Source organism: Pterocles gutturalis, unplaced genomic scaffold, assembly GCF_000699245.1.
Source record: "Pterocles gutturalis isolate BGI_N339 unplaced genomic scaffold, ASM69924v1 scaffold374, whole genome shotgun sequence".
NCBI classification, from domain to species: domain Eukaryota; kingdom Metazoa; phylum Chordata; class Aves; order Pterocliformes; family Pteroclidae; genus Pterocles; species Pterocles gutturalis.
The window spans coordinates 14,579-38,537 of NW_010132832.1; the positions used below are offsets into that span (position 1 = coordinate 14,579).

A 23,959-nucleotide genomic window follows, 5' to 3' on the forward strand; every position below is an offset into this window, starting at 1 on the left:
AGGATTTTATTCTGTTTTCTTGGGTATGATTGAATAGTATTATAAGATTCAGTGGGATTAACCAGGATTCCTGTAGGGAGGCTAGAAAAATCATCTAAAGCTGACACGCTTACAAGAATCTTAATATGTATTTCTAGATCTCAGGCTGCTAGGAACAAGAGGAGAGAAAAGACAATTTGGAAAGCATCTCCAAGGAAAGTTTTATTGCGTTTAGAGCAAACACCAAGGAGAAATTATTTTTATTTCCCATTTTTCAATTTATTCACTCTTTCACATGGTGTTTGGGTGCCTTTGTTTGCTTGTTATTAAAGGAAAAATAAGAAAATTTTGTCTACATGTGGGAACAGAATAACATTCTTGAACAGTCATATTATAGTTTACTGGAACTGTTCTGTTTTTACTAGAGCAGTGAACATAGGACTGTATAAATGCCTGCCTTGGGCCAGACGTCTTAATTCACTATCTCAATTCACTCAGAAAGAGCAAGGCACGTTCATCCAGACAATGAACTTCCACACACAGAGTTATTCAGTGATGTTGTTTGAAAGTCATAGTTTTCTTTAGAACAAATTATCTTACAAGTGCAAATAAGCCTTCCAATACCTTACAGGGAACTTGTGGGACTGTTTTCACTACCGTTCATAAAGTGCTCTCAGCTTCCAAGATAACACAGTTTACAGATGGCTGAAAAATTTTCCATGACTGTGCTGGAAAAGCCTTTTTCACTGACACTTGAAACAGACAGGAGACTGCTTGGGATGTGTGTAAACTATCCCATACATTTTCTAGTGGGATATTGGGAGTGAGGGAAGAGAGTGAATCCTCAGCTCAGAAACCCATGTAAAACTAACCTGAATTCAGGGGATCTGCTTTTTAGCCTCCCCACTCAATCTGGTCTCTACTGAATCTGGAATAGTCCAGATATTATAATGTGTATGTGACATATACAAAAAAAAGGAGGTTCCAATATGACAGTAAGGCAAAAGTTAATGATGCTAACGGATGCTACTACTGGGAAACAGAGCAGAGTATAGGAAAATATTGCCCTACAGAAGACCCTAGTACAGGAAGGTTGAAGAGACACCAGGTAAGCTGAAGAAGTCAGATAGACAAAAGACAAAATAGCGTTCCATGCACCAGTCTCTCCTAAAGCAGATACAAACCTGTTTTCTTGTCTCGGAGTAGGCAGCTCTCTGTCACTGCACACAAAGCCAGCCAGTTGCTAATGTGAACATACCATTTAACTGCCATGAAACTGCCATGAAAGCCTAAGCAGAGCTTGGAAAAAGAAATGGGAGCAGAAAGTGCTTCCTTTTCATGCATGACTTCATTATCTAAAATTATTTTTCATTCCAAGTAGGAATGAAACTCAAAATATCTCTAAGTTCTCCTCAAATAAAGTAGCAGTCATTTATAATCTGTGTAAGGAGACAGTCTTCGAACTATTGGCTCTTCCTGTAAAGACATAGGCTTAAGGGTTATTAGAAGCTCAGGTATTTCAGCTGTCCGTCAGCCCATACAATAAGTAGCTGGAGAAGTTTCAATTGAAAACAAGCCTTGTAAATAGGAGTTCCACTGGAGTTTGTTTAAACCAACCTATCTTGGCAAAACTGTTTCAATTTCAATTGATTAAAAAAAATTTGAAAAGTTTCAGAAGAAGTTTTCTGGCCATCTTTTAACACATTAAAAATCTCATTAGCTGCTCAGAGTTTGGTCAAGGCTAATCACTAGAGCCAGCAAATTCCTGAAGACACTAAAATACCATCTACACACAAAGAGCCATTGCTTCCCCAAGCAGGAGTTGTTTGTCTTGCCCTGACTCCCTCTTACTACAGCCTGCAGTTCCTCTCAGGAGAAGGTATTTCCCATTTTCTGTCTATTATGAAGATTTTAGTAGCAGCAGCAGCCTCTACCTCAGATCAGAGTAGGGAAGAGAATGAGCAATACCTCCTAGGGCTGCCAGACTCCTCCTGACACCTCATGTCTTGGAGAGACATTGTAAGACTGACGATATCCCAAAGAAGAAGTGAGGGAACATTGAGATTTGACTTGATTAACCTTGGTAATTTCTCTTTCAACATCTCCCTAGTAGCTCACAGTAGGAAAAACACAAACTGGAGGCCCCTGAAGCTGTCATTTCCGCTCCACTTCTAACCTTTGGAAGGATTAGAGTTATCAGTGTTCACTGGAGTCTTAGTGTGTCATTTCCTGTTTGTTTACCCAAGGTGACCCCATGTTTGCACTTTCCATGGGGTTGCTCCCAGGCTGAGCTATCAGGAGATGTTAGCTCAGAAAGCTACATGGGCTGTAGAAGGCTCTTGAGAGGGAATGAACTGACATCTACCCTCAAGCAGCTCTTGCCATCCAGCCTGCTCAAGTTTCTGCAGACCAGGGACTTGCATTAACAGAGGCCATACTCTCTTGAAAGATCTGCTGGTCCTGGCCACCTCCTGCCACCTAAAAAATCGGCCAATTCCTCATGAGGAAAATCAAGTGAAAAGCACTCTACCAGTCTACCATCTACTGAAATATCTTTCAGTCACAGGAGAATCATTCATAACAGTGATGGGAAAGGTGAAGAAGCAAACACACTGGATAATAAGGCAGGGGATTTTCTGGAGGACAGGTTTTTAATTCTGTTTGTGATGGTGCTAGAATGAGACAATGCACTGGCCCGTAGGAATAGCAATGGGAATGCTCCATGTGGAATTGCATAGGTCAAGAACCAAAGGTTTCTCCATAAGTGACTTCTCCAAAGAAGGCTAAGGAAGCATGTTGGTGAGAGATTCTGATGAAACCATTACTGTTCTGTACCTGCCCTTTCTACACCTGTCAGGGATCCCATCCTCAGGTCCACGTCATCTTTCTTTGTGGACCCACATTAATGTTTCACAAGATTAAAGCTGTGCCTCCTGAAAAACAGTTGATGGATGTTTCTCACTAGCCTGGCTAAACCAACACTTGTTTTTGTGGAAAAAACTCGTAGGGTAGAATTATCCACCTGGATACCTGACAGGAAACATCTCATGAAAACACAAAAGCAACACTTCTGTGAACACACTGCTCTGTTCTTTGGGAGAGAAAGTCCAAGCAGACAGCAGGATCCACAGGGGAGGAGAAAAAAAAAAATAGTTAAAAAGCCTGAACTACAATTCCCACAAGACTCAGTAGGAATTAAAATTAATTTTTAGAATTAGTTTTAAACTGAAGCATTTCAGCTTTTATGAAGTACTAACTATGAAAAAGTCAACAGTTTTAAACATTTTTTTTTTCATTTATATGTTATATAAATTAAAGATAAGACTATGGACTTTCCTCCACTGTGAGGCAGAACCCAGCACTAACTACCAATCCATCTCACTTAAGCACAAAAGCACCATTTACCTGTACACTTGTGAAGAGAATCTCCATACCCCGGGAACCAAGGAAAGTCTCCCTGCCCAGCTGGATGTTGGTGATGTGCTTTAAACAGATCAGGAGACCCCTACGAATATAAATGTAGTTGTTGGAGACATCCTTGTGGTGCCAGTCTTGATAGAGTCTCAGCAATCCACCCAGGTAGCCTCTGTTCACTGCCCGTCGGCTGTTAGACTCTGAAAATGAAGAGAAAAGGCTGAATTAAACTCTTTCCACTACTCACATTGTTTGATAACCACGTGCCTACTCAGTGCTCAAACTCAGACTTTAGCACCTGCTCATTCTTGCTTAATGGTCACAGTTCAAAAAAAAATTTAATTTTTTATAATCCAGAATGTTATTTGCTAAGCATATTCTATGCTCTTGGAATTGAATATGAAAAAAAATAAAGCAGTCTCTCTCCCATCTAAGTGGAAATGGTTCCTCTAGAGTCATGCAGATGAACCAAACTGTGGGTAGGGAAACCACATCTCCTTCCAAGTGCTAATAAACTTGAGACCCTGAAACTAAGGCAGCTCCTGAGGAGCAATAAAAACTAAAAAACAATAAGATCAGTTCATGGCAGGTCATACAATCTTCACATAGTGCTGTACTTCAGTCCTGAGAGACCACCTTGCTGAGATCAACAAATCCAGAAGCCTTGTAGGTGTACAATCCTGTCACAGCTAGCAAAATTATGTTTAATTTTTAAATGTGTTCCCACACACACCTGTATAACAAAAGCCATGCATCAGATTATTCTGGAAACCCTCAGTATTTAAAAATGAACATGAGCAACAGCAGCTTGGGCTCTTTTCTATAGCTTTCTGGTTCTGCAGTTTTAAAGGTCACATTCAGTTCGTGTTTAAAGGCTTTACTACATGGTCAAGAAAATAAACATTTTTTTAAAAATAAGCTCTATAAAAATATAAAAGGAAAGCTGCAATATTTCCTTAATCATGTAGCTCCAGGATATCAGACTAAAAGGGGAAGATTATAAAACTTGTAATAAAAAACAAATTCTGCTGAGTATTCTAAAAAAAAAAAAAAAAAACCAACCAAAACCATCACCCACTATTTTCATGAAGTCATAGCAGACTCCAAGATCCTTCCCTTCAAACCAACCCTGCCTAAACATATTTTCCTGACTGATCCTGACATTCCTCGCTGTGACACACATTAGAAGCTGTCAGGAGCTCAGCAGTCAACCAAGGGGCCAGGTAGCATACATAAGACTGGAGCTCATCTCCCTGAATACCAATCAGCATTTGCATATCCCAACAGATGGCTCGTGGTATGGGTTCTCCAGAGCGAGGAGGCTCCAATTCGTTTCCAGTCCATTAAACAGATTGCCAGAGCCTCTCACACCTGGAACTTTAAAGTTATCGGTGGGGATTTACAGGACAGGAGAAGCAGCTAGAGGTTAAGAGAGAGAACAGAAAGGGGTAAGATGCTGCTTGAAGAAAAACACCAACAAGGGAAGCCATGGAGAGGATAACCAGGAAGCAGCCAATAGACAGCAAATCTCACTCCCAGCGATGAAGCAGATGGAGGCATTAGAAAGTGGAAGGAAGTCACCTGAAATCAGTCTGCTCTCTGCAGTACATTAGCGAAATCCCTGGAGAAGGGATTGGAGGGTAGCTTTGCCGCCTGATCTTGTCTTGCAGTTTTCTCTACCATTGGTATCACAAGGCAGAGAACAAACAGCACCCCCAGACCAGTTTGCCAACTCATTTTAATCCTGCTCTGCACTGTCACACCATCCTGTTGACACGCCTCCGCGCTGACCTGCTGGTCCCACAGCTATTCCAGTCCCACACAGCTCTGCCCACTCTCCTACATCTTCACCTGCAGTCCTCTGTAGCACTTTATCCCCTTGTTGCTAACCATCTCACACTAACTCTGCCCGTACATTCTTACTTTGGGGCTCAGTGGTTGTCAGCATGCAGAAGGTCATCCTTCTCCTTTGACCTTCACTATGTTTCTTTTTGCTGTTTGACTTTCTGCAAGAAAACTTTAATTGCTTGAGAATCCCTTATCAATCCCAATGATTTTATTCATGATTTCCTGTTAATCCTCAACCAACTGTCATGTTTACTAACCTGCAGGATGCCTAACCCCTTAAATCAGTCAATCTTCCTTGAAGAATTACTCAGGAAGCTCTGTAAAAGTCAATAAGTACATAAAACATGACAAGAAGTAGGAGAGTCAGGGAGTGTAAGGTAGGGACAGTTTGGATCAGACTCAGAGCTTCACCAAACTATTTACAGGCGGATGAAATTGGACTAGATCGAGGGATTTATAGCTCTTAGCATTCAGTGCTTGAAGTCTAAACTTTCTATGTCAATGTCAATAGGGACAAGGGAAAAATAAGAAAGCACTGTAGGTGGAGCTGCTTGGAGAAATTGTTTTAAGAAAAAAAGAATTCTCATCAAGTGTTTTTGCAATGTTTTCCTCACATCTTTCAAGACAGACTTCCACATTTGGATCCAAGCTCCACAGGGACCAGGACACACAACCATCCCGTGCCTCAGTTGTATCACTGCATGAAAAGCATGGAGGAAGCTGGGCAAAATAATTTCACTATTTGTTTCCCCTTGTGTTTTCTGTAGTACTTATCACCTTTAAGATCAAAACAGTTGCTTTGAAAAGTGAAGCTAAGATAGTCTGTTCTGCAAGGAGGAGATGGAAGAGGCAGGACTACAGTTCCCTCAGCACTTTGATCAAAAGCAATAACAATTATTTGCTGAAGGGGCAAAAAACCCATTCATTTTGTTCCTCCTGTCTGATTTCATTGATTGTCCTCTGCTCACCTGTGTTGACAGAGTTTTTCTTATTTTTTTCTTCCATTTTTTCAGTTGTATAGTCAATAAAGTAAGGAATAAATGAAGGAGGAAGGATGCCAAATTCTCCAGAAGGCAGAATGGAAAAAGGAGGCCTCCCCACCTGTCTGCGTCTGTTGGTATCTCCATCTAGGGATGCACCTGCATGGGCATCTATCTATATTTTGGCACAAATATAGATGGTGGAAATGAATCCTACAGGTATAAGCAGCACTGCACAGATTTGTAGGCAGCAAGAAGCAACCCCTCCTGAAGTGAATATGCACGATCCGTGTGGTAAGTGGTAAAATATTCTATGCCTTTTGACTCTTTTGCTGCTATTCTTTCATTAGTCCCTTTCCTTCTCCCTAGACATGGCCAGTGTTAAGGAAATGACCGTTCTCCTCCAGCGAAGCTTTCAGAAGCGCCCAGGGATGGTGCTTCCTATTTTGATTCATATTTGGTCTGTTTTCCTAATCTTATTCTGGCATCTCTGACAGGGGGGCATTGTCTTCATCACCTTCCCAAACTTGTCACTGGCATACTATTTTCTTGCCAAGGGTTTCAATTCTGCCCAAGTCTGAGATGTGTGATAGGGGAGTGCTCAATGTCTTCTTAGTTTCTCGTGCTTCTAGAACCAACCCTCCACTTCTGGCTTCCAGGGCAGTGCTGCTAATCTGCGAAAGTTTAAGCACTGCAGCAGAGAGTATCTGGCCTGAATAATCTGTGAGGTTAGCCAAAAAAAATTGACATGGATGCACACTCAATGTGTGGGAGCACCAAATGGTTAAGGATGCATCTAAATTAGCAAGAGTATCACACTACAAAGAAATCCCTAGTTTTGACAGAATTTTGATTTTGTTTTGGGACAAGAACAGCCTCTAAAGGCAGGGTTTCAGTCTAGCAGATAAAAGTCTCATGACTGCCAGTGTTTCTGTGGACATTTTTGAAGCCCTCCTCACATTCCAGCCCTCTTTGAAGTGTTTGCCAGGAACAGAGGGATCACTGGAAAGTGTGCAACATATTTAATCACAAAACTGAATTACAATCAACTTTAAATATAATGTACAATGCACTGCTCACCAGGCAGAACAAAGAGGTATTTATCTTTCAATCTGCTTAAATCTCTTCGTTGATGCCACTCAGCTGATTCATTATGCCAAGAACATACATTGGTACAGTTTGGAGATAAGAATGCTCCACTAAATTAACTGTATGGCTCCTGGAAGAGTGAAAATAATAAGAAAGTCTCCAACTTCCCCACTCTGCTCTAGTGATTGTCTCTAGGAATAAGAATTGCAAGATATCTCCTAAAGCAAAGAGAAAACAGCTATTGTATTCAGTCGTTGAGAGGTCATTTTAGCTAAAGATTAGCATGAGGGTTCCCTATAGAAACAAAATGAATTGTCCCCATGGAGAAACAATCACCCATCCAGTGCTGGGATGGATTCAGACCCAGTGAGCTCTCCAGTTCCAGCAAGAAGGTGGTATTAGCTCAACTTGTACTGGAAGTCAGAAGAATCCTGTAATTGTGCTGCTGTAAACTTCAGAGTCCAGGAATTTATTTAAGCATTTAGGACAACTACTAGTGCCATGTTTTCTTAGACCAGGAATCAGCCATGAGCTTAGTTGCAGCACAAGAGCAGCTCATTCTTTGTACTCCAAAATATTTCAGTTCCAGGTGTTGGCCAATTCAGTGGCAGTCATACAAACTGTATTATAATATGGGGATTCTTCTCCAATTTACCATTGTTACACTGTTGATATGTAAAAATTAAGAGAAAGACAACCCCTTCAGAAACTTTTAAACTAACCCCAGAAAGAAATCTATTTTCAAAAAGGCTTCCTTTTCCTCCTTTATTTTTCAGTTTCACAGCATCTTCTGGTTGGAACACAAAAGACAGCTGGAAATCAACAAGAAATAGGTTTTGCACAAAATTTCCAGCTTTACTTTTCTGACCAAAGTGGTTTGAAAGGGTTCAAATAAGGATGCTAGAATTTGGAAGACTTCCTCAAATTCAGCCACTGAATTTTCTGAAGCCAGATCATCACTGGAGGCACAAACACTGCCCATGCCAAGACAAAGGCAGTGAACAATTGCTATTAAGGATGTCAACAGAGAATAATGCAGCTCCTTGACACTTTGTTTCCACTATACCCACCCTGAGGAGCAAAACACTGAGAAACTGCCATGCTCCAGGAGATGAAACCAACCTTTTTCTCTGGAGCACCGAGTTACTTTCAGTTTGGGATATGTCCAGGAAGAGCAGTCTTGGGGAAGGGAATATAGAGGACATTCAAAAATACTTCACCCCCTCCATAAAGTAGCTCTTCTCAAAGAGATAAAAATACAGAATCAAGACTATATGCATTCTGAAAATCAGGAAGAAAGGATAGACACAATACCCTGTTGTGATGATAGATTTGAGGCCAGACTGATAACAGAGTTTGAATCCAGAGGTGGGTAACAAAATCTTAAAATGGTTGTGAGAAATAGGTACCTGGCAAAATATTAGGCAAATCACAGACATCATGCTGTTGGCTACAGGAAATTACATGGTTTAACCATAGGGCTATTTTGACGCAAGATCAAAGACCTGCCTCAGTAGATCCTTTGCAAAGCATTGTGAGTTCAGACGTAGAGGGTGCAGGCCTTTCAGAACCCATAATCAGCTTATGTGCTAGAGTATGGCTTTCTGTTCCTCACTTGCCCCTCCTTGATACCAGCATAAAAGGAAAAGAATGACACTGATTATTTTATCCCGCCAGCCACAAGGCATAATCCTTATGCTTTGACAAAAAAAAAAGAGCAGGTGAAAGGTTAAATAAAGGTTAGTTGATAGAAGATGAGGAGGAAAGAGCAGGAAATGAGAGATGAAAGGCTCGGGGGGGGGGGAAATGGGAAGGCAAGAGGATAAAGATGACAAAAGGAGAAAGGAAAAGATATAGAAAGAGAGGAAAGGTCATCAGCAATAACTGCTGTTAGCACACAGAATTGTCTTGATGAAATAAGCATGATCGGAGGTCACCACAACCTGTCTTTTTAAATTGCTCATTACAATTTTACTAGGCAAGCACTGCAACAGGAGCCCTGCCCATTTCCCTTTCCTTCGATATCCGCTGAGCAAATGCCTCCGAGATCAGCTCTAGCTAATTTCCTTAAAGACATGCAAGCTGCTAATTCTGGGAAGTACAGATAGTCAGGAATAACAAATACAACCAAAATTAGATTAAAATAACCTGCTGATAAACAAATTACTCACCAAAAATAAATACCGGATTAAACACCAGTGGGTGTGGGGATCCCTATAGTAACATCGCCATCGTGTGGCTTCAGGTGCTGAGCAGCAGCGTCTGGTTTGGGCCATCACACTGCCTTCAGCCTGCAAACCCCTGGATATGTACTTCTCTGCACTTATAGATCAGGTATCCAGTTTTCTTCCACTCCCCCAAAACTGAGAATCCTTTGCCTGTTTTATTCCGGGGGGCCAAATTCACTAAAAGCAATACAGCCTATGGAAAAAGTAGAGGGATGCAAGGACAGAAAAAAAGAGATTCTGGGAAGGATGCTGTGCCTCGTCCCACCTCGGTTTATCTATAGCTCTTGCTGTCTAAACCCCCTTCCTCACCCTGGGCTGTAGTAAGCATCTAGAAACTGAAGAACAAAGGATGGACAGGTGTAACACTGGAAAGCTTGACTCTAACTTCCAAGAGAAGAGTAAAAGGCTCCTGATGCACTCATGGCTCTTCAGCACAATCACAGATATTTACCAAGCAACACGTCCAGCCTGTATAATCATGTAGTTCAGAGAGTTAACAGCATGGTGGAGAGACAATAGATATAAAAAAAACCAGCAAAGCAGTGGAGGAAAGGCTTGCTACAGGCTGTTTGCTGCGTGCACATGTGCATGGCAGGTGGAGAACAGCAACTGAGAACAGGATGCAAAGACTGACTCTGGGATGACTGACTCTGGGATGCTTGGAAAGAGGAAGTCAGGAGCAAGAAACTGGCTGATGGTCAGGCAAGAAACATCTTCTCTATGTCAGTAATCTGAGCTTCCACTAATAGAAAGATGCAGCACTGTTAGAAAGGACCTAAACTTCTGTTCCTCCATTATTCACTGTCTCTAGGGCTGTCACTGATTTCTGCTGTGTACAGGGGAGCAGGACAACCAAGGTCACTCTCATCTCGCACTGCGGTTCCAAGCATTTCTTTCCTGTCGTGGATGAAGCACAAGTTTGTACAGTTTCATCACCTATTCCTTTGGACAATCTTGTACTTTCCCCTGTGAAACACAACAGAAACAATTTTCTAGGTACAGCTGGAGTGGTAATTTTTTTCTCGCACCGATGCCTTCTTTCCTGGCAGATCTCGCTTCTTGTGGTTGTGCACCTGTTAAGTGGGTATTTAGCATCAGGTTCTGTTAGGAAAGAGACAGAGGCCAAAAAATTTCTAGCCAGCCCCTGGCTCTGCAGGCGGACAAAATCTCAAGTAGAGTTTACTTGAAAGCCTGAGAAGCTGAAGATGGATGTTTCCAAATCCATCAGGGAGACACACTGCCATCTGCCTGCTCCTGGTAAAACTACTGTGTGTTTCCCATCGCAGCTCGCTGCCAAAAGTAAGAGGGACACTTTCCCTCCAGCACAACTCTGTGTATAACTATCACCCTTGTGATCACTTTGAGCTAAAGCACTTCAGGATAAGAGAGTCCTTCAGCAAGACCCTCATGAATGGGTGTGTTCCCGTCCTGTTTAATAGACTACATCCCCAGCAAAATTGGATCTCCCCACTATTTCCCAGCAAGTGGGCTACTGCAAGTCTCCAAACAAAGCTCACAATAATCAGTCCAGCATTTCAGTACTGTAGCACATTCCAGGATTCCTGCCTCCTATTTAGCTTGTGTCCCATCTAAAACATGCTACAGGGTTTCTGGGTGCTTTGCTGTGTACTTTTACCCCTTGTTTTCACAAGCAGTTTTCAAGTGCTACAGCATTCACCAGGTTTGATTTTTAGCTTTATAAGAACTGTTCAAAAGCGCAAAGGTCGTGGGCATAAATAAGTTAACTGTGACAAACAAAGCTGTCCTGACACAGTAATGAAAAAGGATTCACCACGGCAAGAAACAAGCTGAATTTATCTCTGGAAGAACCAGAGCTGTTTTTTCACATCTCCTAGCTCACTCCTCCCAAAAGGCCCAGCCTGCTCATTTGTATGCAGCTACCAGAGCACAGTCTACTCCAGAAGCCTGGAGCTTCCTGTGTCCTGAGCCACCGGACAAGGAGAAAACTCAAAGACATTCTTGACCACTCTGCATCAGACTGCAAAAAGCATCAGAAAACACAGTTCAGGCTGACTTGCGGGCTGTGGTGCTCCATTTGGTTGCACAGCATTGGCACCATTTCCCAAGTCCCAGTTCCAGTGCCTTAAAAGAACATCATCTGAAAATAGACTGTTCTCCTAAAATCACTTTTCCATGTAAGCAGTAACTGGTGTTTCTCCAAGAATGTGGTTTGGTTGTGAATGATAAAGGAGAAAAGGACAGGTAACAGCAAACTGGGAAGGGTGTCTCCAAACAAAATGTTTCTACCAAGCAATGCCTTTCTTTGCAATGGTCAACAGAACAAATGAACTGAACATCAGTGATCAACCAGAGGGACAATGTACAGACTGCTTTGCTCAATAGACTAAATTCTCATTGGAGTTCACGTTTTGCACCTTCTCTGAAAGCACCCAAAATAACCAAAATGACCAGTGTTTTCTTCCAATACTGGAAACCCTCTACACACTTCCTAAAGCACAAAAAGCTTAAAAGGAAAAACCAGCCAAGACACCTTCACAACCTAAACTGGCTGAGAAGAGTCACACAAAACCTAAGAGTAAATGGTTTGAAAAAACCTTACCTCATTCCAGAAGAAAAAGGGCTTGAAGAATTTGGAGCTGAATCCAATCCTTTTAGATTCCCTAGATCATTCTCAGCTTCTCCCCCAACTTTTAAAACATATGCTTACAACTCCCCAGGAAACTACATTTCACAGCTCCCTTGGTAATTAGCCCTCCACTTCTACATACTGTTCTCATCTCTAGACCCAGAACAAGCCTCCAAGTAGAAAACTTATCCTATAAATATCTTGGAACAACAGAATTTCACTTCCCATTCCTGGTACACCATGGATCAGGAGCACAGGAGAAAAGCTTAAGCTGCCGGATGAGCTTTGAGCTCTTGCTTTACTTTTCCAACCTTCTCTGTAAATTTCTTTCTACTCTAAAAGCTAATATTGTTTTTTTCATTGCAAGCAGCTATGGCATAGCCCCACAACCCCCTTATTAAGATTTAGTGCCCAAACCAGAAGGTCTTTCCTCGTTGCAATAATGTGACCTTCAAATCTAGCAAGGTTAATACTGAAGCATTATTTTAGAATTCATCACTTGAGCTGATGCAACTCAAACACAAGCCTACTGCAGCATGCTCATTTAAGCACTGCTTCCAGGGCTACAATTTTTCACAAATGTATTTATTCCTAATACTATGAAAAGAAGGGGGAGGGGAAGGAAAAAGGGAGAGAGAGAGGACAATATGCCATTGTGATTTATTGTAGAGTAGATTGTCTGCAATAGTGGAGTGCTCTTTCTTAATCAAAGCTTTATTAAATTCTGGTAATAAAAAGCTAAGTGTTTTTGGATGGGATAAAGGCAAAAAAAAGGCTAGCACGTTCATTTCAGGAACAGTCACGCCAGCAGCATATGACGGAGAACCCATGTTAAGGTCTTCAACACCCCCAACTAGCTGGTGCAAATGGTAAGCACAGCCTGCCATAGCAGAGCTGTACCCTGGTGATCACTAAGTCTCAGCCTTGTCTTCATATTATGAGAGCTGACAAGCTTGCAAGGGAGAACAAGGTCATCTCTTTTGGACTACGGAAGTTTTCCAATCCTTTGCCAACAGCATAATTGTTACCAGGTAATCACATGGTACAAGAGCACCATAGAACAGACTGGCCCCATTCTCCAGTGATAACTGGAGCAGAGCAAGAAGCATTGGAGAGGTTCCCCATTTCTTCCACCGTACCAAGCTCTGGGACAACCACTGTTTGCTAAAAACTCAAAATAAGGGTCTAATCCGGTTCCCTCAGCAGCTTGCTGCCCAGGACCTAGAGCACCATCTCGTAATGGAGCTGGGTCCACAGATCCGTGGGGCTCCAAGCATCATAGTTAGATGTATAGGAAACCACTGTGTTACTAACTCTCTGTTCTAAGCAGTGCTCTTTGGGACTGAGGGAAGAGGTTATACTAAAGGAGAATGAGGTTCAACAGGATCATTCTGTCCAACAGCACAACACAGAAAGGAAAGTCAGAAAGAGTATGAAAAAAAAAAAAGCTTACTTGATTTCAGCAAAGCTGCCAGAGCCCCAATGGCTGCCCTGGGGAAAGAAGAGAGATGGAGAAATAATGTCAATTTCTTTGATAATTTTTGTAACCTTCATCTTCACAGCCTTCTGAGCCAGGCTTCCCAGCTGGTCTAAATTGACAACTTATGATGGACTTTGACAGAACTGCAATGTTTTACACCAGCAGAGGATCCAGTCTCTGCAGCTGACTCAGTTATTCTAAAAGACCATTAGCCCTCTAGCTTTAGTGTTACACTGATTTGTAGTGACTGTTAAATTTAATGCAACACCCACATATCCTAAGCGATGAAGCAATTCTTTAAACTGCTGCCCCAGAGCTATTTCTTTGTATCAGAGAAACTGCATGAAGCTGGGACATCCATGTCCAATTCCATCCAATTCCACTCCCTTCTCCATTTTCCCGAAACAAGCTTCACCCCTGTCTCCTACCAGCTTTGACTGGGAAAAAAAAAATTCTTTTAATGATGACAATGTCTCGCATTGCAGTGGCAAGTAAAGTTCCCCACTCAAACCAGGACTTGTAAGAAAGATGTCAAAGCTCTGTGGTAAGACTGCTTACCCCATGGAACTTACAGTAAGCAGCTAGAGGGGAGAGAGACAAGGATTTCTGTTGGCCTTCTGTGTCATTTCCCTGTGCAGCTAAGCAACTCAACCCGAGTCAGCATAGCACTGATTTGAGCAGGAGCTGGTCACTAACACGTGCAGCTTGAAAAGCTGAACAGAAACATCCTTGCTCCCCACTATCTGGAAGCAAGTTTCTTCCTCATGGGGTATAATCTCCATCCCACTAGCCAGACAGAAGGTTTTCGTTTTCCAGACATGTTCTGCCAGAGCAAGAAGACCCAATGTTCTAACCTGGCTTTACTGCTGTGAAGTTTTAAGTGTCCACAGCTGATTAAATAAACACAGCTACAAAACACTCCATGCCCAAGGACTCCTTAAAATGTAGTCTATTCACAAACCAATCCCCAAATAAAATCATATTAACTTCCATACTAAGCCAATTATCATCCTGCAGCAAGAAATAAATATCTTTTTGTCATCAAGCTGCTGTTCATTGTGTGTCCTAACAGCAGCTGAGATTAAGAAAGATTCAAGAGCTGGTTCTTGCTGATGTTGGGTTTACATCCTTATCTAATGTCATTCTTTCATAATTCATCTGTTGGAGTTCAACAACAGCATTACAAACAAACTGCAAAAGAAACACACAAAACACAGACAAAACAGGAAAATCAGTAGCTAAAAATCTCACCAGTGGAAACACAGTCATGCTCTCATTGCTTCTTTAACTCCACCTAAACAGCAATCATTCAGCTTGTGGGAGAAATACTGTCACCCACCAGCTATTCGACATGCTCAGAAGAGGGATACGCTGCAGCCACAGATCACTCAGGCTTTCCCCAAGTTTAAAGTTTGGGACAAAGTAAACAGCTCTGAGGAAGTTAAAATTCTATCCTGAACATCTCCCAAAGCTCACGCTCAAGTATGTATCTTGTAGAGGACACTACATTACATAGCTACTAAGGCGATATCTCAATCACATGCCAGAACCGCAGAGCAACAAAGGAAGGAATGGAGTGTTTCTGGCTCCAAGTAGAAGAGACATTTTGGGGGTGTTTGAACATTTCAAAGGGTTTCAGTAGAGCTACATCACTGTCATAATATCAACACTGCCAGCAAACCTCCCATCAACCAATCAATCAGAAAATCTGGATTCCCGAATGTTTTTTTGGGGTCTGTAAGCTACACTGTGTGACAACTTCATTCTTCCTCAGCAGACCTCAGACCTCCCAAACCATGTTCTCACATTGCATAACCTCCTATTTCTACTATCTTTGAGTCCCCATTCTCTCCAATTCCTCATCACACTTGCCCCAGAAGACCTAAACTCTTCCTGACCATACCAGAGCTGATCCTTCAACAGCCTTAGACACCCCTCCCGGCTCACAGAGAGCTGCTCTGCTCTGAGCTGACACATAAGAGCTATTGGTGCTTTTGATGTGACTTGGGAGAACAGCTTTGCAACTGCTTTGCCTGTAAAGCTGAGAAACTGAAGACTATCAAAGATGTAAGTAAATCCACCCAGATGGTACTGCAGGACAGAAGAGGCAGAGATGTTCTGGAGAAAAAAAAATTAAAAGTGGTATGACCAGTGTCCCAGCACCATCACTCAGCAGAATCAGAAATTTTCACAATCACCACCTAGTTCTGAAGCAACATTACAGGCACGCTGCTGTAGCTAGCTGGATTTTCCAGATCCCAGGCTAACAGCCTAGACACTTCCTCATCTCAGTCCATGTTTGTACATGGTATTGGAATAAAGTGGAACCAAACTGGTACATTTCATCTCTTCAGTACTGCAATTTGTCACAAGGGTTTTGACAATGTGCAGGCGCAGACCCAGTAGACTTACCTCAACAGTATGCATTGCTTTAGAATAAATTTTGAAAGAAAAAAATAAAGGCATGAGGGTAAAGTGCAAAACAGATAAAACCGGTTTAAGGGATAAAATGGACTTACCAAGAGTAGACCAAACCAGCCTAACTTGATATTTTTCTTTGATGAGATAACCAGTTTTTCCAGATAAGGGAAAGATCTAATTTATCTGTACTTCAATAAAGCATTTGATATTGTGCCACAAAGGAAATTAGCTAAGCTGGAGAACACGGGGATTAGTGTAAGAATCGAAAGGTGGGTAAAGAACTGGTTAAAGAGGCACTGACAGGAGTTGTGCCAAAAAAGGAATTATTAGTCTGGAGGAAAGTTATGTGTGGAAATCCTCAAGGATATTTTGAGACTGATCTTACTTTATCATTTGTTAATGACCTTGGCACAAAAAGTCAGAGTATACTAACAAAATCTGCTGACCGTGTGAAGTCAGGAGCTACTGCCAACAGCAGGGAGTTAGAATATCTTTCGGGAGTAACAGGATGTTCTTGAGTTCTGAAGCAATAGAAATGTGATGAAATGTAATAGTCAAAGTGCAAGGTTACACATTTAGGGTTTAATAAGAATTGCTGTTATGAGCAGGGGCTCATAATTTGGACATAAGTAGAAGGACAGCCTGGATATATGAGCCCATTAGAGGATGAGGACAAGCATGACCCAGCAGGGTGACACAGCCATGAGAAGGACAGACCAGGTCTCAGGAACACCACTGCCAGCAGAGAAGGGAAAGCATGAATGTTTTCATACAAGGCTTCCCCTGAACAGCTGTGTGAGTACTCAGAAGGAACTGTGCAGAAAAGGGCTAACAGAAACACATCACATGAGGAGTCTTAAACACCACAGTTTTGACACCTTAGCAAAATGACAGTTAAGAAGTGACTTGATTGTTCTCTGTAGACACATTGGATGGGGGAGAAGTAAACACTGAGGAGGGCAGAGAGCTACTTAAGCTAAAGAACAAAGCTGGCACAAGGACAAGTGGATATAAAATGGTCATGAATAAATTTCATCTGGAAATTAAAGGATGATTTTTAAGCACTGGAAAAATTAAGCTCTGAAACATCCTCTTGGCAGCAATGGGACGAACAACCTAAGGGAGCCTGAATTGCTTATAATGGGACTGATAGACACAGTTGCCAGCAAGGAAAGGGTCTGAAAAGAGTGACCCAGGAATGACTGTAGTCCTATACCCCTACATTTTAATCACAGATAAAATAGAAGTGAAATGAGAAACAGGTCTTCTAAGCACAAAGTTAATTAGCCAGGCCAGAAAAGAGCCACTGCATCAGCTTAAGCTGAAAGCCCAAATGGTCTAGTATCCTGTGGCCAACAGTGGCCAAGGGAAGAGTACAAGATTGCAGCAAAAAATGCAGTGCTAGAACTTCCAGAACAGACTCAGACTCCTGCAATTTGCAGTCAAGAAATTTTGAAAGTTAGCAAGGTGCCTTTGGGAGGCTTTTTAGCTCTTAGCTGATATTGCTTCCATGCATTTGCCCGGGCATTTTTGAACTTATGCAAACTCTTAGCATCCACAATTAACCCAAGAAAGGAGTTCACACCTACACTGTGCAAAAAGTAGCCTACCTGTGTTAAGTTTGGACTTTAAATCAGCATTGTAATTTACACTTTAAGTCAGCAGTCAGCAAGTATCCCCAGAATATTACTTATCCTCAATGCCAAACAAATTCAAACATACAAAACACCCTATGGGAAACAAATAAAACAATAAGTCATAGAAGAGAATGTAGAATGGACTCTCACTGAGAACAGCAACAAGCTGAGGGATGTGTCAATAAGCACATATCAAGCCAGGCAAATGGTGTTTACGATAGTATCAATACCTCTTAACACCATAAGGCAAACCAACAGCACCTCTTCTGGCATCAGACAATATAATGACATGAGTAAGCCTGGGACATGAAGATAGAGAGAAAGGACATAATAAACTGTGCATGAGAGCAAGGACAAGGCAGGGGGGAAGATGGGAACAGGAGGAAAAGTTTAAGAGCACAAGAAAGATGACTTGATGAGCCATATGCTAGACCAGAGAATTTGATAGCGTGCCCAGTGCAGAACTCTGCATTTGTCTCAAGAAGGTATGAGGGGAAAAAAAAATAAATCATTAAAAAAACCTGCCAAACCTGTCCAGATGCTTTCCTCTGATTTTTCTGTTGTTTGTGGTAATATGTTAGTAAAATCTTAGCTGTTTTGTCAATCCCAGTGTATCTCAAAGCAGACTCATTTATACATTTAAAAAAAAAAAAAAAAAGAAAGGATGTATAAATAAAGTTGCCCTATCTTAAAAGGCATAATAATAAATGCTGCTCCGTAATCAGAGAACATTAACAGGTCCCTGTAGTAGCAGTCAAGACAGCCACTGTGAAGGATGGAAATCTTTGAAATGCTTCCAAGTCAGCAGTTGGGATATCAGTGCAGGAGTACAGCTAGCAGACACACAGACAAACAGCTTCCAGATCCTGTGCTTAGGAACCAGGAGCAACAACAAAGAAAAACTCCACTTCCCAAGCCAAACAACAATTGGATTAGCCAGTAAAACCAGGCTGCTAAAAAGCATAAAGGAGTCTTATGCCTAGGTCACCCTTCCAGATCTGAGCTACTGGGACAGCGTCAGCCAGAAATCACCCTAGCAGACACACAGACAAACAACTTCCAGATCCTGTGCTTAGGAACCAGGAGCAACAACAAAGAAAAACTCCACTTCCCAAGCCAAACAACAATTGGATTAGCCAGTAAAACCAGGCTGCTAAAAAGCATAAAGGAGTCTTATGCCTAGGTCACCCTTCCAGATCTGAGCTACTGGGACAGCGTCAGCCAGAAATCACCGCAGACAGGGGAGACTGAAAGCCAGGATTTCTTGTTTTCTTCTCTGCTCAGATCTCATCTCACAGGTTGGAACACTGGGCAGTATGACTGATAACTCTGCCTCTGTTTCTGTCTCTTGACTAGATAAATTATTTCTGTTCCACCCCAGTATTAAAAAAAACCCAAAACAACCAAAACAAAACTGGAAATGAAAAACCTCACTACAAAAGAGGTGCATGGTGGACTGCATGAAAGGACTTTAAGACTCATAGGACACATCGACATTGCCAGTCACCTGTTCAGGACTAGCTTGGAACTGTGGACAGGAAACAGCAGAGAAGCCAAAGCCTGAACAATGAAGTGATCCAGAAGGGCTCAGCAAATCAGCCCCTAATTTAACCAGCCTTCCTTCTCCTGTGAGAGTGTACTTTTTACCTGCTTAAACACGAAACATCCTCTTCAAATTATTGAATGAAAGCTAATTAATGACTTAGTGCTTCATTAAATACCTCTTCAGACCTGATGCCTGATCTAAATCCTGAAGGCAATCACACCTGGACAATAAAGACATAAAGCACTATTTTTATACTAATGTAAAAAAAGTTTCTGCCCCTGCCTGGCAACCCACATTGCTTCAGTCTATGCTCCCTCCTTTTGTCCTTCACCCTGCTGTTTCTCAGTATACTCACTTGTTGCTCTCATGTTTATTAATATAATGAGCAGCATGGGAGAGGGACCATGCAATATATATATATATTCGTACAGCATCTAGCAAAATGGGAACCCTGACTGAAGGCTCAAGGTATAACCGTTTACATACTTAAAGCCCCTAGGCTTCCATAGCCCCTGTCTCCAGGAGGAATTATGTGCCCTTGGAGTGTACATATTGTCTGGCTGTATTTTGCCTCCAACCCCTGGGACTCGTGCTTAACCACTGGAGTTTATACAATCACAGAGCAACTTGCTCAAAAGACAATTTCACATTTGACAACCGAGAGACATTTAGAAACAACATGTGGGCACCACGGCAATAGGTGCTTCGTAAATCCTACCACAAGGCAGACCTCATCTGAGACAGATGCCTTGAATAGTCGTTTCCCTTGTGGCCCAGAAATACAGATCTTAAATATGTAGGCACTTGCACAGTGATTTGTTTTGTTTTAAAGGCTTAAAACCAGCAGCTTCACAAGTCTTGGAAATACGGGTGAGCAAAAGATGCTTATGCTGCTGGCATTTTCATAGCACTGCTGGTCTAGGACTTACACGAAACACCCATCATCATGTCCACTTTAATTCCAGCTTGTTAGCGAGGCATTAAAACTTGTGCTAAAGGCAAGATCTGCTCACAGTCTGCAGCATCCCTCACATTGCCAACAGGTGGAGTTTAGAGCTCCAGCTGTTGTGCACAGATGTGTTTTCGGTGTAAAGCTGAAGGAAAGGGAATAAAAAAAATACACACTCCTTTTCTAACAGTTACTTCAGTTCTGGTGACCAGCTTTTTTCTCCCCCTAGAAAAGCACACACTGTCTTTGATACAAATATACTTCTTCTATGGAACCTGTTCTCCATGATGCAATTCATTTTGCTGAATAGAATTAGTGAACAAACAAAAAAATGTACAGAAATTAAATGCATACTGAACAGTATTTCCTCCCCACCTTTAAGGATTTCTATAGGCATTAACTGTTGCAGGAGGGTTGTGAGGAAAAAGAAAAGTGTGCATGGGTACCAAAGTCAATACTAATAGCCAACAAGACTTAACATCAAAAGGAGTGATGATTCCCTGCTTTTTAACCCTACAACAGATCCAGGAGCAAATTTTCTCCTATCTTGAATTTTTGTGAGCTGAAGTCAATGTGTTCTCCAAAAGACATGCTGCTCCTTATAGAGAAGTTATAGTTATGATGCAGTGTGAGGTCCTCTCTCGCTCTCATGGCTGATACAATAAGCATATCGCAGTTTTCAGGTTCAGCTCAAAGCCTTCACTCTAGCATCTCCCAAACATCTCTGCCTGCCCTGGAGCCTGTTAGGTTAAATCAATGAAAAAGTATAGTGCCTTCCAGCCTCTTTTATCTCTGCCTCCCAGAAATAAGAGTCACTCCAAGGTTATCCACCAGGCATCCTTACAAATATCTTACACACTCTCTCTCTCGTGTACAAGTACAGAAGGAGAGACAGCTGTATCCTATAAATCCAACCTATTCTTTACAGCTCTAAATTAAATTAACACCAAAGTAGTAAGAAAGAACAAGGTACAGGAAATACACTTAAATCCTTGCCAAACAAATGCCTGGGCATTTCTTACAGTGTGGTGAGAGCTGGCACCGCTTCCTCAGGCAGAAGCCATACCTCAGAAGATTTCCCATTCCTGTCAACTCCCTCTCTAGGGTCAGATGTCAGCAATATGTCTGAGGCAGGCTGTGACAGCTTGTCATTCACATCAAGATGAAGGAGCTGGAAGGATCACAGTCAGACAGGATTCTTAACAGATTCATCACCCAGGCAGTTTCAGGCTGACAGTGCAAGAATACAGCCCTCCCACCCAAGGGACATGTGGAGGGTGTCTGAGAAAGGGGCTTGATACTATCTTTGATTAAGAGAAGTGGCGAGGACAGTCATCGAGGCCACAGCTTCTAGCAAGCACCAGCACAGCCCTACAAAACCTCTCAGGCACAACTAAAGCATGTCAGTGAGTGGGGTTAGGTGCACCTCCTTTTCCCAGACAGCTATTCTCCAATCCAATTCTGCTACTAGTGAGAAAGAGACCAGTGGTCTGTTGACTCACTTAGTTGTAAATTTATTTGCAGGTTTTCAGTTCATCATGCTCAGCAGCTTTTGCTCTGGAGACCCCAAGGACCAACATGCACATTGTGCTCACAGCAAGGCAGGTGCTCAGCTCACAGGGGAGAGACCCAGCCCCATTCTGCTCACTTCTGGATTGTCCTGCCTCGAACTTTTCTGAATGTTGTGTGCACCCAGAGAAAGGGCAGGGAGAGGGACACAACTCCCACTCCTGGTGAAACCCTGCTTGCTGTAAAAGAGAAGGTAGAGCTTGGGGATACCCAGGACTTTATGATGCCAGAAAACGAGCCTGCACACAACTGCAAGATTTTTATTTTATGCATACTATCAGTAGCAGGCAGCAATATATCCAAGGGCAGCTTGTGTTGCCAACAGCCCAGGTAGTGAGGTATCCAACCTGTCATTGCCTGTGCCCAGAGCTACTTGAGAGCACAAAAGCAAGGCTGGTTTCAAAGTAATCAAGGCTAAGAGTTATATTTCTCCCTGACTACTGGTTAGTACAAACCATCTCTAAGGCAGCAGTAATCTCAGGGTACATCATCTTTAAAAAGCACTTTGTAATGAAAGGTGCTCTTGAGCTGCAAAGCAGCAGCGTTTCAAATAGCGGCTCTTAGCGTGTGTAACTAAGGCTGCTGCGAAGGGTGGGAATTTGAGTTTTCATTTCAGCCATTCCTTCAGTTTCACTGCTTAGAGTGTTGAGGTTTGTTTTGTTTGGGGTTTTTCTTTGTTATTTTTACCTAAAGAAATAAACATCTTTCAGGGAAACTAATTTTAAAAGTGTATACAATTTAAGAGACTTGAAAAGAACGTGAACTGTGAAGCTGAAGGACTGAGAAAGCACCGTCTTCCTTGATCTCTACCGAGAAACAAAGCTGACTTGTGTGGCAGCCTTTTCTTTAAGCAAAAGTCAAATGCTTCAGAATAGAAGGAGAAATGACCGACATTGAACACAAGATGAAAAACTGTTTGTTCTTTTTAATCTAATGGTACTGTTTCCATATTACAGGGCTCTAGAAATAGATCCATCAGTTTGAGTTTATATGGCATTTCACTTTCCCCTCTGGTCCTATTCAGATGAAGCACATCCATAAAGTCCAGCCAAAGGAAACTTAAAGCTTAAAGCCCCTAGGGAAGAGGGTTGGCTTTCAGAGTTTCTTTGAATATGCCAGAGCAAGAAGTCATTTAATGCAAGCGTAGCTACTGGAATCATTCTCCCTGTGCTGCATGACAAGATGCAACTTGGGTGGTTGCAAACTGGCAATAATTTCATAACTTAACCCTATAGCCCTGCTCAGTTCTGCCTGTTGTAGATGTCCACTTCCAGTCTGCCTGTAGTACTAAGGCCATGGTTCGAATGTGTAACTGTTTACACATCAGTTGCAGCATTGATAGCACACAGTTATATCCACATCTGCAGTAGAGAGCAACTGGAAAAAATATTATGCCAATTAACCTTCCTGCATGCAACATTTTGCATTTATCAATCTCCATGTGCTTCCCAAGTAGGTAAACATCATTGCCCTTGTAATGCACACAAGTTAGGCAGTTCCTATATACTGCTCTTACCTAAATCCCAAAGGATTGTGGTCAGAGTTAGAGCTGCCTGAAAAGCTCACATGCAAATGGAATTTCAACAAAATATAAAAGAGAAAAATCTGCAGAGGCTGTCACCAATTTCCTCCTGTTTTCCAGCTACTCCCACTTTTCCTCTCTTCCAATGATCATGTTCCCTCACATATATACTTAGCCCTTCAGCACCAAATTTATTGTAAATTGTCCATTTTACAGTTTGATGGTCCTAGCTGATGCTTCCAAATAAGAACATGCTTGGAAATACTGGGGTATTTAAGTTGTATGGGTACACACTACTGAGCTTAATTGGCATTATTAAATCAGTCTCAATTTGAGAACAATGCATAAACATGCTCGAGAAACACAAAGCAACATTCTCTTACAGATTCACATTAGGCATCTTGACCTGAATTTAAAAGGTTTTTATGTCTAAACATGCAGCTAGCACTCAGCAGGATTTTTCCAAGCCACTTTGTGTACTAAGGTCAGAACTACCTTTGAACTGTACAAGTTAGACCTTTAACCTGCAGAGAGGCTTTCTGTTATGGTTACATTTCCTTTCATCTTCACACATCCTAACATCAGCGAAAATCCAGACTTTCGTAGAGAAAGGGTTGGAAAGGACCTTAGAGATCATTGAGTTCCAACCCCCCTGCCATGGGCAGGGACCCCCTCCACTAGCCCAGGTT

At 42.0% G+C, this 23,959-nt stretch overlaps 1 protein-coding gene across 1 annotated transcript in view; it reads right to left on the reverse strand.

Annotated features, from left to right (window-relative positions):
- The window catches only part of LOC104467265 (cytosolic carboxypeptidase 4-like), a gene marked incomplete at its 3' end in the record, with an annotated part of 58,088 nt that overhangs the window by 13,683 nt on the left and 20,446 nt on the right, over positions 1-23,959 (reverse strand). Inside the window, exons 6-7 of the mRNA XM_010080987.1 lie at positions 13,600-13,637; positions 3,385-3,593 (exon numbers count right to left, since the gene is read on the reverse strand). Of these exons, the coding sequence (XP_010079289.1) occupies positions 3,385-3,593; positions 13,600-13,637 (247 nt within the window). The remainder of the gene's footprint in view (positions 1-3,384; positions 3,594-13,599; positions 13,638-23,959) is intronic.